At 39.8% G+C, this 13,311-nt stretch overlaps 1 protein-coding gene and 2 long non-coding RNA genes across 4 annotated transcripts; 1 reads left to right on the top strand and 2 right to left on the bottom strand.

Moving 5' to 3' along the window:
- Window positions 1-3,607: 3,607 nt before the first annotated feature.
- On the bottom strand, window positions 3,608-5,657 carry LOC106337507. Of its 2 annotated transcripts, XR_001269037.1 has the most exons (4): window positions 4,553-5,657; window positions 4,300-4,403; window positions 3,914-4,228; window positions 3,608-3,809 (listed from the first exon to the last, which is right to left on the bottom strand). It is a non-coding gene; the product is annotated as an uncharacterized LOC106337507 (long non-coding RNA). The 2 variants fall into 2 exon arrangements; XR_001269036.1 differs by having other exon boundaries at window positions 4,300-5,657.
- A 1,478-nt stretch (window positions 5,658-7,135) lies between these two features.
- LOC106338407 (uncharacterized mitochondrial protein AtMg00810-like) lies at window positions 7,136-9,407 on the top strand. The gene is made up of 2 exons (XM_013777389.1): window positions 7,136-7,417; window positions 8,441-9,407. The coding sequence occupies exons 1-2, from the start codon at window positions 7,155-7,157 to the stop codon at window positions 9,405-9,407; spliced, it is 1,230 nt and encodes a 409-aa protein (XP_013632843.1). The 5' UTR covers window positions 7,136-7,154.
- A 1,814-nt stretch (window positions 9,408-11,221) lies between these two features.
- Window positions 11,222-12,040, bottom strand: LOC106337508. The gene is made up of 4 exons (XR_001269038.1): window positions 11,932-12,040; window positions 11,722-11,826; window positions 11,414-11,606; window positions 11,222-11,320 (listed from the first exon to the last, which is right to left on the bottom strand). It is a non-coding gene; the product is annotated as an uncharacterized LOC106337508 (long non-coding RNA).
- Between the last annotated feature and the right edge of the window lie 1,271 nt (window positions 12,041-13,311).

Consider the following 13,311-nt stretch of genomic DNA (forward strand, 5'->3'; position numbering starts at 1 on the left):
ATGGCAAGTCCGAGCAAATCTACAACGACGTGGTTGCTCGGGTTGAACACCGTCAGACCCAGCAGACCTAGCAGTCTACCGACGGATTACCCGTCACCTTATCCACACTTGAAGTGGAAAAAATTTACGAGGAGGTAAATTTTCTAAAATTTTAATTTTTCATTATTCATTTAATTTAACTTTAAATTTTTACTAACAATATTTATTTTTTGTTTTTAAGGTTGTCCCTAAAAAAAAGGGACGGACGTTGGGGATTGGTTCCGTCAACGATGTTCCGAGAGCGACATCGTCTTATGGTCAGCGACGGGATGATGAAGTCACTGAGCTGCGTAACGAGTTGGCCGCGACAAAATCTCGTATGGGTGGAGTCGAGGGCTTCTTGGACGTTATAGCGGACACAAATCTGGAATGAGAGTCCATGTTGAGGAACATGCGACAACAACATCCAATTCGAGGCGAGTCATCCGACATACATAACGAGGCGGATGTTGCAAGGAGGAGTGATGAATTCTACCAGGCGATGAACGACCCTTAGTTCTTTTTTTTCCGGTTGTTGTATTATAAATTCAAAACTTATTTATATATAAAATATTTTCGTATTGATTTATTTTTATTTTAAATTATAATTTTATTAATAAATAAAAAAAATTAATTATTTTTTTAATTATATTTTTAAATTCTGTAAAATAATAAAAACGAAGTAAATTCGTAGCTAATGTACGACCTATTTACGTGGAAACCTTAGGAGGAAATGACGAGAAAAAATAAACGAGTATTTTACGAGAAAAAATTTACGAGGAAATAATGAGGAAAGATAAACGAGTATTTTACAAGGAAATACTTTCGTGGTAGTTACGTGTATTTTGCGAGGAAACACTTTCAAGGTATTTACGTGTAGTTTACGAGGAACTCGTTTCGAGGTATTTACGAGGAAATATAGCGACCTCCTTACGTGGAATATTTACGTGGTCTTTACGACGAAATGATGTACTTCGTCTTTATGGCGAAATATTTTCCTCGCTAAGTTACGACGAATTGGCGAGGAAATATGTGTTACGACGGATGAGTAACGAGCAAACGTGTTTCCTCGCTAATTCGTCGTAAAGCCTCTTTTACGACGAACTCACGAGGAAAACCGCCCTCCTTAAGCTTATGTTTTCTTGTAGTGAACATGGAACACTGAATGAACCTTAGTTGCTTCAGGGAACCTCAACTTATAAGCCACTTCACCGATCTTATCAAGGATGCAATAAGGTCCAATGTACTTCGGGGACATCTTCTCATTAGACCTTCTGACCACCATTTGTGGTCTATACGGCTGTAGCTTCACATAGAATCTCCTATCACAAAGCTTCTCTCAGATCTATGTAAGCCAGCTTGTTGTTTCATCCGGTGTTGTGATCTGAGTAGATGAAACTTCAACAACAGTAATATCTTCTCACGATCCTAAAAACATTTTGTGACGACCTGAACTTTAGATTCCCCGGGAAGATAAGGTAAATGCATCGGAGGAGACTGGCCATAAACCACTTCATAAGTATGAAAGTTAGTATTGTAACAAAATTCTGCAAGCGGTAGCCATTTGCTCCACATCGTTGGTTTATCACTAGTCTTTCATCTCAGATATGTTTCAACACACCGGTTGACCACTTCTGTCTGGCCATCACTTTGAGGGTGATATGCGGTTGACATGTTGAGAGAACAGCCTTGTAGTTTGAACAACTCTTGCCAAAACTCACTGAGGAACACTGCATCTCTGTCGCTGACTATAGACCGAGGGAATCCATGAAGCTTGTACACATTATCCAAGAATGCTTGTGCTACTGAAGCTGCAGAGTAAGGATGAGATAGAGCAATAAAGTGAGCTTCCTTACTCAGTCTGTCCACCACAACAAAGATGACTGTCTTCCCGAATGAATTTGGTAATGCATAATTGAAATCCATTGAAAAATCTATCCAGACAGCTTCAAGAATAGGTAATGGTTGTAATAACCCCGGTGATGCAGCTCCATCATACTTGCATTGTTGACATACTTGGCAGTTTCTGAGATAGGCATGAATGTCTTTGATAAGCGCTTTCCAATTGAATAAACTTTTCACTCTTTGTCGTGTTACTTCTCTTCCTGAGTGACCTCATTGACTAGAACAATGCATCCACTCCAATATCATATCTTTAATCTCCACCACATTAGGAACTACAATCTTGCTACCACGTCTCAACACATTCTTTAACCAAGAGTACTTCTTCTCTGCCTTTGGGTTCCATTTCAACTTCTCAATCAACTGCTTAGTGTGATTATCCAACTCATACAGATCACATTCCAGCACTGTCATCGCCATATGTAACACTTATGAACCTTCCACTCTAGATAAAGCATCAGCTGCTATATTATCCTTCCCTTACTTTTATTGAATCTCATAGTCAAACTCCAACAACTTTGGTAACCACTGTTGTTGTATGGGAGTGTTCAATCTTTGCTCCAGTAGATATTTCAAACTCCTCTGATCTGCCTTAATCACAAAGTGATTGGTAAGTACCACAGCAAGTAACTCTTTCTCGTAAATGGAGAGATTCAGCTGTTTCCCTTTCACGTGTCTACTGATTTAGGCTAACGGTTGGCCCTCCTGCATCAGAACTGCTCATATCTCTTGTTTACACGCATCAGTCTCCACTACAAACGGTATATCGAACCTTGGTAATGCAAGAACCGGTGCAGTACATAGCGTTCGCTTCAAGTTTGAGAATGATTCTTGTGCTTCCTTATTCCAACAGAAGGCGTCTTTCTTGGTTAGTACTGTCAACGGTCTAGCTATTGTCCCAAAGCCCCTGACAAATCTTTTATAATAGCCAGCAAGGCCTAGGAATCCACGTAAGGCTTTGAGACTGATAGGGATAGGCCACTCTGCTACCGCTTTCACTTTACTTGGATCAGTAGATATCCCTTTAGCCTCAATAAAATGACCCAAATATTCAACTCTGCTTGTCATGAACGCACACTTACTTCTCTTTGCAAATAGCTTGTTCTCCTTCATCACTTCAAACACCAAGCGCAAATGTACCATATGATCTTCCACAGAAGCACTATATATGAGGATATCCTCAAAAAAAAAAATTAACACAAACTTCCGTTGATACTCTCTGAATACATGATTCATCAATCCCTGGAAAGTTGCTGGTGCATTGGTGAGGCCAAATGGCATAACCAAGTACTCATAATGCCCACTGTGAGTTCTAAAAGCTGTCTTGTGTATATCATGAGGATCCATTCTTACTTGATGATAGCCAGCTCTGAGATCACTACAAGAAAACGTCTCATATATAGCATGAGGAGAACGCTATTACAAGATAGCGCAGCGTTATGGTGAACGTTGTATCTTCCCCCGCAATCTTTTCTCGGGCACTTTTGATAGCGTTTTTCTGTATGCAATGTTAAAATATTAGTTTGATAGCGTTTATTAGCTATGCAATTATATAACTTATAATAGCTGATAATAATTGTTGTAATAACATTATTAAAAATTAAAAAAAAAATATAAAATATAAAAATACAGATATAAATATATTATAAATTTTATATATTGAAATTGTTTACAAAATAGTCTAAACCAAAACTAAACCAGAAACCTAAGTGACAAAAAAAACCAGAAACCTAAACATAAACATTATACTGCCGCTACCACCGTCAATCTTAGGCAACACCGGAACTTTTCTTTTTTCTCCTCCTCTGCTTGTGAATGACTCAGGGCAAACCGAGTTTCTTGTCTTCTCATACTCAACCTTGCGCTTATCAGCCTTGGGGAGCCTTCTCCTACAATATTGTACAATTCAAAGGTCAAGAAGCATGTAACACAATACAGAAGCCAATGGTGGTGATGGAGCTAGTGGTGTTCTTATACGAAAAGAAGGACTTACTTTAGGACCATCGCCAGACACACCAAAGTAGTCAGCAACTGGCTTCCCATAATCCTCGTTATCCACATCCACATGTACAAATTAAACATGAGCTGTTGCAACTTGCAAGAAACAAAGGCTTCTCAGAAGTAATCTTAGCCATCGTTGCCTCCAAAGATCATATATTCATGTACTTTTCTTGATGTGAAACAAAGCATATCAAAAATAAATCAGAGTTACTACCTATGTTCCTACCTTTCCTTTAAATGATTTTGCTGCTTCTTAAAACTCTGGAAGAACTTTTTCAGAGTTGTTTTTGGCTGCAAATAATAACAACTGCAAAGAGAAGATATACGTTCATGTTAATAAACTTCAATAAGCCACTGACACTATAAAATTTGACGCACATGCTTCTTGATTGCACTCTCAAAAATTCTTGTGAAAACAGAGACCAAATAAAGCTTGTTGGCGGATATAAAACTAACTAGAGCAGACTTAACAAACTCCCCATCTGCAGATTCATAATCACACAAAAACATAATTAGCAAAGCCAAAACAAAAACAACACTGCTAAATCAAAGGGCATAGTAAAAATTAAAAGAACCAACCGAAATACAGTCTTTGAAATAATAAAAGGTAGGTTGTGGGGAAATAACATACGATGCCTTCAGCTTGGTCGGCCTTCTTCCACTACAAGAAATCAATCAAATAGCTACTGATTTTTTCCAAGCTAAAAGGGACAATCTGTCGCTAGAATAAAGAACGCAACGGATGGCTACGGATATGAATCGTGGCGTCAGTGTCGACGCTATCTCGGATTTTGCAACTCACTCGCTACGGATTTTGCAAGAGAATTGGCCGTAGCTAACAGCTACAACATGGCTAAAGAGTGGTCCGTTGCTCAATAGCAACAATCTCGGCGATAGATCTTGCGTAGCTAAATTGCTATAGAGTTAACTATTGCTTATCCTTAGCAATGACGTAGCTAATGTAGCTACATATTTGGCTAGAAATGTTTGTATCTAAAATGTTGGATTCAAATTACCAACAAATACGTTTTAATAGCAAAGGAATGATTTATTTAGCACATTTAGCAATGGATCCATTGTTGCCTTAGAGTGCTTTATTTGGTTTTGAATACAAATATATACAAACTGATTTTCAGAATATAATATTACGTAAATTGTTTTACAACATTAGAGTATTATAAGAAAAAATCAGAAATTTTATTGGAGGAGATATCGGAGGATAATAACAATGTGTTAGGATATACTTAAGAGAGTTAGAGATAATGATGTAATCTAGGAGATAATATCTTAACGGCAAACGTCGGTGTACATTGTAATATATATACTCGTGTGAATGAATGAACAAAACCATCTTTTCCAGTTACATCTATTGTGTTTATTTACATGGTATCAGAGCGTCGATCAGCATAAAAACGTTTAACACACGAGCTGAGAGATGGGTGATCAAGATGAATCGAAGCAAGTGGTGACGAAACAGAGTAATACAGTGATAACATCACCATACACTTTGTTCTCGTCGGATAATCCGGGTGCTTTGATCACGTTCGTTCAGTTGAAAGGTGACAATTACAACGAATGGGCGATGGAGATGATGAATGCTCTTAGAGCAAAGAAGAAAAACGGTTTCGTTGACGGAACCCTGCCAAAACCGGCCGAAGGCAGTCCAGATTTGGAGTCTTGGTTGAGTGTGAACTCAATCAATGTGGGGTGGATCAGATCTTCAATAGAGCCGAGGGTCCGATCTACAAAGACCTTCATCACCGAAGCTTACAAACTTTGGGAGAACTTGAAGAAGCGCTTTGAAGTGGGAAATAAGGTTCGGATTCATCAACTGATGAAGCAACTTGCTTCTTGTCAACAAAGCGGACAGGCTGTCATAGATTATTATGGAAAGTTGGCGATGATGTGGGAGGAGTTGCAAACTTACAAACCACCACCAGCGTGTAGCTGCTCTGCTGCGATTGTTTATGAGAAAGAAAGAGAGGATGAAAGAGTTCACCAGTTTATTATGGGACTGGATGAGTCGAGATTTTGGAACGTCGTGACAGCTATAATAGAAGCTGACGAGTTACCAGACTTGGGGAAGGCTTATGCCAAAGTAATCAGAGAGGAAGCACGTTTGAGTTCAGCCAAAGCTCGTGAAGCAGTTCCACAAGAAGCGGAAGGATCTTCTCTTACGCCACAATCTGGATGTCATGCATATTGAGAAGAACTTTTTTGAGAACATCATGAATACATTACTTAACGTCCCTGGGAAGACAGGACATGAGAAGAACAACTGCTGGCAGATCATTGGTTATCCTGAATGGATGAATGAGAAACGTGGACGAGGATCAGGCAGAGGTCGTGGTGGTTCCAGTGGTGGCTCCAGTGCTGGAAGAGGAGGCCGTGGTTATGCAAACACTGTACACGCAACCAGTGCTTACGGTGCTGGTGGACCTGATCTCACTCCCGAACAATGAAAAGCGATCACTCAGATCATAAATGATGGCAAGACTGGTGGCCAGTCAGAGAAGTTGCTGGGTAAGAGTCTTGGTGATGTGATTATAGACTCTGGGGCCTCACATCATATGATTGGCGATATAAGTCAGCTGGTCGGTGTGAGAGAAACCCCACCATGTGTTGTTGGATTTGCAGACGAAGGTACTTCTACGTCTTGTCAGATGGGAGACTTGATACTTAGTGACAAGATATCGCTAAAAGATATTCTGTTTGTGCCGTCATTAGACTGCACGTTGATTTCAGTATCAAAGCTGTTGAAACATAGCAACTGTTTCGCGTTGTTTACTGATACTATTGTTGTCTTGCAGGACCGTTCTTCGAAGACTCTGATTGGAGCCGGTGAGGAACGTGATGGGGTGTATTTCTTCAGAGATGTGCGAGTTGGACGAGCTAACAGAGCTGATGGGAAAAAGGATCAACTCTTGTGGCACAGAAGACTTGGACATCCAGCTTTTGCGATTTCTTCTTCTTTACCTATGCTTTCTGGTGTTTTGAATAAAGCTTGCTCTAGTCCGTGTGACGTGTGTTTTAGAGCTAAGCAAATAAGAGATGTTTTTAATGACAGTATCAATAAAACAAGTCATTGTTTTGAATTTATTCATGTGGATGTTTGGGGTCCATACTGAGTGCCTGCGTCATGCGGAGCTGTGTATTTTCTTACTGTTGTGGATGATTTCTCTAGAGCCGTATGGACTTACTTGTTGCTGGCAAAATCCTAAGTTAAGAAAGTTATGCAGCGGTTTTATGCTTATGCGGAGAGACAATTCAAACTGCCGCTTCAAAAGGTCAGGAGTGATAATGGCACGGAATTCATGTGTCTCAGAGAGTTCTTTCAGGAGAAAGGGATCGTGCACCAAACAAGCTGTGTTGACACACCTCAACAAAACGGGAGAGTGGAGAGAAAGCATAGACATATCTTGAATGTGGCAAGAGCATTGTTGTTTCAATCTAGTATGCCGGTTGAGTTTTGGGGTGAGGCGATCTCCACGGCTACTCATGTTATTAACATGACTCCCACCAAGTTGTTAGATGGATGCACGCCATATGAGAAGTTATTTGGTACCAAGCCACCATATGAAACGTTGCGTGTGTTTGGATCATTGTGCTATGTGCACAGGCGTGACAGAGATAAAGACAAGCTCGGGGAAAGAAGCAGACGATGCGTGTTTGTTGGATATCCATTTGGGAAGAAGGCCTGGAAGGTCTACGATCTAGACAACAACAAATTTCTAGTGTCTAAAGATGTCAACTTCTCAGAAGAAGTGTTCCCACACAATCAGAATGATGTTGGACCGATGGAACAAGCCAAGCCAACAGGGGGACCAGATGATGACTGGATAATATATATCAAGGGAGACAAAGGGAATATGACGCAGACACCTATTGAGACACAACCAGAAGAGAGCTCAAGTTCAGCTACAAATGAAGTTGATATCGGAGTTGATCAGACAAACACTGGATCGGGGGAGTTAGTGAACAAAGAGACTACTGAATCTGAGAAAGAAGTAACGCCAGAACCAGAAATGGGAAGAGGTTGCAGAGAGAAAATACCTTCTGTTAAGTTGAGAGATTACGTGAGCTACAATGCTTGTCGCTTGGAAGACAAATCACCCCATCACGATCTCAAATCAGAGTCTTCACCAACGGTCTCAGGTAGCACGCCTTATCCTCTTGAGAATTATATTTCTGATGTACGTTTTTCTCCAGCTCATAAAGTGTTCTTAGCCGCCATAACAAGCGATCGAGAACCAAAGAGCTACAAAGAGGCATTCCAGCAGAAGATTTGGCGTGAATCTATGCAGAAAGAGATAGCGGCCTTTGAAGAAAATGAGACGTTCAGTGTGGTTGATCTGCCTCCGGGTAAGAAACCCATTGGAAACATGTGGATTTACAAGTATAAATATAACGCAGATGGCACAATTGAACGGCCAAAGTCTCGTTTGGTGGCGTTGGGAAATAGGCAAGTGAAGAACAGAGATTTCAAAGAGACGTTTGCTCCGGTGGCGAAGATGACTACAGTGCGGAGTTTGCTGCGTGTGGTTGCTGGAAAAGGTTGGATTGTGGATCAAATGGATGTGCACAATGCCTTCTTACATGGAGATCTTAAAGAAGAGGTGTACATGAAGCTACCTCAAGGTTTCAAGTGTTCTGATCCCAGCAAGGTGCTCAGATTGCATAAGGCGGTTTATGGTCTGAGACAAGCTCCACGATGTTGGTTTGCTAAGCTTACTGATGCACTCAAGAAGTATGGTTTTAAGCATTCTTATGCCGACTACTCATTGTTCATATACTCAAGGAAAGGTATAGAACTCAGGGTATTGATCTATGTTGACGATCTGTTGGTTTGTGGCAACGACGTAAAGTTTGTGAACAAGTTCAAAGACTACTTAAGTGAGTGTTTTCATATGAAGGACTTGGGTAAATTGAAGTATTTTCTTGGCATTGAAGTGGGTCGTGGTGATGAAGGGTTTATGCTGACACAGAGGAAGTACGCATTAGATTTGATTGCAGATGTTGGTCTACTTGGTTCGAAGCCAACCGCAACTCCAATGGAGCAACAACACAAACTGGCGCTTGATACGAGTCCGTTTATACGCGACGCTGAGCAGTACAGAAGATTGATAGGGCGCTTGATCTATTTGACAATAACACGCCCAAACATTTCATATTCAGTACATATACTGTCTCAGTTCATGAAAGCGCCGAGAGAGATGCAATGGGACGCTGCTCTACGTGTTGTGAAATACCTTAAAGGAACAGCTGGTCAGGGGATAATGTTAAGCTCGAAAAGTGAATTAAATCTGTCGGTGTATTGTGATGCTGACTGGTCGGCATGTCCAGTTACGAGAAGATCTTTGAGTGCATATGTCACTTTAGTGGGAGATTCACCAGTGTCATGGAAAACAAAGAAACAAAGTGTGGTGTCTCACTCATCGGCTGAAGCAGAGTATAGATCCATGGCTCAAGCAACCAGGGAAGTTTAATGGCTTCAGCGGTTGTTGAATGATTTGGGAGCTCCACAGTGAAGACCTTCGAAGATGTATTGTGATAGCAAGTCGGCTATGTACATCGTAGCAAATCCAGTCTTCCACGAGCGAACTAAGCATATAGAGTCTGATTGTCATCAGGTTCGAGATGCAATACAGGATGGGACACTGGAGACGATTCACGTGCGAACAACGGAACAGGTCGCAGACATGTTGACTAAGGCACTGGGGAGAGTTCATTTTGAGTGTTTGTTATTCAAGTTGGGAGTACGAAACTTTCATATTCCCAACTTGAGGGGGAGTATTGGAGGAGATATCGGAGGATAATAACAATGTGTTAGGATATACTTAAGAGAGTTAGAGATAATGATGTAATCTAGGAGATAATATCTTAATGGCAAACGTCGGTGTACATTGTAATATATATACTCGTGTGAATGAATGAACAAAACCATCTTTTCCAGTTACATCTATTGTGTTTATTTACAAATTCCCAAATATATCGATCTGAAAAATGTAGTATCCAAAGAAAAAGCTAAATCTAATAAGTGAAAACTAAAGGCATAAGAAAAACTTCTGTTGGAGATGTTTGTGTGTGGGGATGCTGAAATGTAGCTGCCACCGTGAATCAGTGAGGAGCTTGGACTGTGGAAGAGCAGAGAGAAGCCTTGATTTAGAGGAGCAGAGAGTAGACCGGAGACTGGGCTGTAGAGGAAAAGAAAAGAGATTGGATTGCGAGTCTGCGACCACCGAGGAGACGACCGGAGACTGGGCTGCTATACTGCCTTGCACAACCAGAGAGGAGAAGACGGAAGAGGAGATGAACGGAGAGGACACCACACCTTGCACTACCGGAGAAGAAAGAGTTATTCGTAAAGGGGAAGAAGAGATGAAGAGATAAGATTCTCAGAGGGGAAAGAAAATATGAGGAAGGGGGATGAAGATCTCAGACCGAGAAAGAAAGATAAAGAGGGATAAATCAAAAAATAATTAAATGTATTTCATCCGTTAGATTAGCGTACTGTCAACGGCTACGATTAGAAAAGGAGTTATCCTCACCCTTTTACATCGACCACTAACAATCCACCTTATTTTATTTTAAAATTTTGGTCAGAGAGACGCGGGGAAGGAGGGAGAATTTGGCGGTGATACTAAAAAATTTTATGTGATAAAAATAATTCATTCTTTATATAATTACACTGTAATAAATTAGATTTGTTGCCATATTTTAATAAATTATATGTAACACTACATTCTAATAAATCATATATATATATTTATCAAAATATTGTGTTCCTTAAATAATTAGTAATGAATTAGACTTATAGATATTTTTAATAAGTTATATAAAGCTACATTCTAATAAATTGTATATATGACTTTGGCAAAATTTGACATTTTAAGGTTAATGTTAAGCATTTGTAGGTTTAGGTTAAAGTGTATATAGTTTGGCATTTGGGGTTTAGGCTATAAGGATTGGTGATAACACGTGTATGTAGTTTGAGTTTGGAGTTTAGGTTTAAAGGGTTTAAGAATTGGTATTACACAAACATTTATAAATTTATGTTTAAAGTATATAAAGATTGAGATTTAGTGTTTAGGTTTTAGGGTTTAGAGATTGGTGATGATACATATGTTATTGCTATTTAACTATATTTTTTTGTGACCATCAATTGATAAATATAATAATTATGCAACAGCTCATCTCTAGCCTATACGTAGCTATTTAGCTACAAATATCAACGGAATCTATCCCTAGCTATATAGCTACAAATTGCTACGGTTAGCTACAAATTTAGCTATAAAGTCGTTGTAGCTAATTCGTTTAGCTACGGAAAAGTCTTCGCCCGTCCGTAGCTAATGGAGTGAATTCTTGTAGTGTTCTCCTTTCCTTTTTTCTCTTCAGTGGCCTTTCATGTGTTATATCGATATAGAATGTCAAACGAAAATGAAATAACTAGAGAGATAAACAGTCAGTAAATCAAATGTGACAAGAAAGATACCTGAGTCTCTTGTCTCTCGAAGATAGCATCAGCGAGAGCCCTGTAGTTGTCCTAGGCTATTTAGTCCCACTTCTTATCGTAAAGGTTGAGAAGATTTTTCAAGACAGGCTTTATCTGCGCCTCCTCTATTCCAAGAGCTTTCATAGCTGTCATTGCTTTTTTGATATGAGCATTTGGTGCCATAGTTTAGTTTCTGCAACAACAATACACAGAAGTTGATTTCAATCACCAGCCTCAACAAATTCAAGAGTAATTATATAACTTCTCAACTTACTAAATGCGGAAAGAAACAAAATCTAAAGACAAACCTAAGCAGATAGGTTTCTCTTCAAGACAACAAATAATTTCCACAAAGGCACTCCAACGCTCTTAGAAGCTGCATCAATCATAGCCATCTCCATCCCTGCTCTTACCTTCAGATCCATTTCAACATTCTCCTCATCAATAAATTAACAAAGAACAGAGAGAATAAAGTTATACACTTTAAGCAAAAACAAGCTAAAAGCTACAGACTTTACATATGAAAATCTATGGCAAGGGAGAAACTCACAAGCTTCCTGCGCTTTATAAGCTTCGCTGCCGCCGCCTCCGACGTAGCTCCGCCTTGCCACCGAAGACGAGAGAGAGAGAGAGCGGAGGTGTGACGGAGACGAGGAGATGCGACGACGGAGACGAGGGGATGCGACGACGGAGATGAGGAGATGAGATGACGGAGACGTGGAGGCATCGATGGAGGCGAAAAACCGTTTGCCTTCCCTTCATCTTGCCCCGTTTACGAACCACCGCACCTGGAGAAGCCATTTCGAGTCTATGGGTTAAATGATTCCTTGATTTGATTCTTCAAATCTATACGAACAGACAAGTAAAATTTTGATTAAGTACAACAATATTGAAGATATATAGCAGAGAGAGAGATAAAGACCTACCAGAGAGAATAAGAGACAGATAGAGATACTAGACAAGCCACCGCAAGAGCGCCACCAAAGACTACTACCTCAAACGGATCTGTACCGGCTAGGGTTTTCAGTTTTGAATCAACGACTCAGGTTCTGTATCAGAGAATTTCTCTGGTGGATTTCTCTTGGGCCGATGTAACCACGTAGAGCTCGCCGAAGGAAGAAACCGAGATTTCGCCTGAGACATCGGTGGGGACTTTAACTCCATATACCCCATACCCGTCACAAAAATTCCCCTTTGACCTTTTATTATAATATATTATATTTTTCATTTATTTTTAAATAGAAAAAGTGGTTAATTACGGTTATATAATAGAAATATGAAGTATTTACAGGATCCAACCACGAAGATCCGACCCAGACCAAGCAAACCGGACAGATCCGACCCAGGTAGACCTAAACGTCATCGTTTTTGTGTATCTTCAACTCTCCTTATTTTTTTCAACTCTGGAAAACTACTCCATTTCTTTCGCGATAGAAAGGAGCCTTCAACGGCGACAAACCCTAAAATCCCCGACTCCTCCATTTTCTTCGTTTCTTCTTCTTTCTCTGTGATAATCGAGTTCGCCCATCTCCGAATTGACTTCATGCGTATTTGTAAGTGATTTATTGTGGTTGATTCTCTGTGATATGTATTTTAGGTTAAAAAAAATTGGGGAAATTGGGAAAAAATTATCAATAGACGAAACTAAAGTATTGTGCTAGTTTGTGGTATGAAATGGGAGAGACATGGTGAAATTGTGCGATTTATGTTATGAATATGTTATGATAGAAACTATTTTGGGGATTGATTTTAGACTCCTATTTTAGATGAAATTGTGCGATTTTCATATGTTTTTTTACTGAATAAGTTGAATTGGTAAGATGCTTGTTAAACCCGAGACTATAAATTAGGGATAAAATATATATGAATCGGATATGTTTGGTTTTAATGGGAGTTAA

Source organism: Brassica oleracea, chromosome C4 (assembly GCF_000695525.1).
Source record: "Brassica oleracea var. oleracea cultivar TO1000 chromosome C4, BOL, whole genome shotgun sequence".
Classification (NCBI taxonomy): Eukaryota; Viridiplantae; Streptophyta; class Magnoliopsida; order Brassicales; family Brassicaceae; genus Brassica; species Brassica oleracea.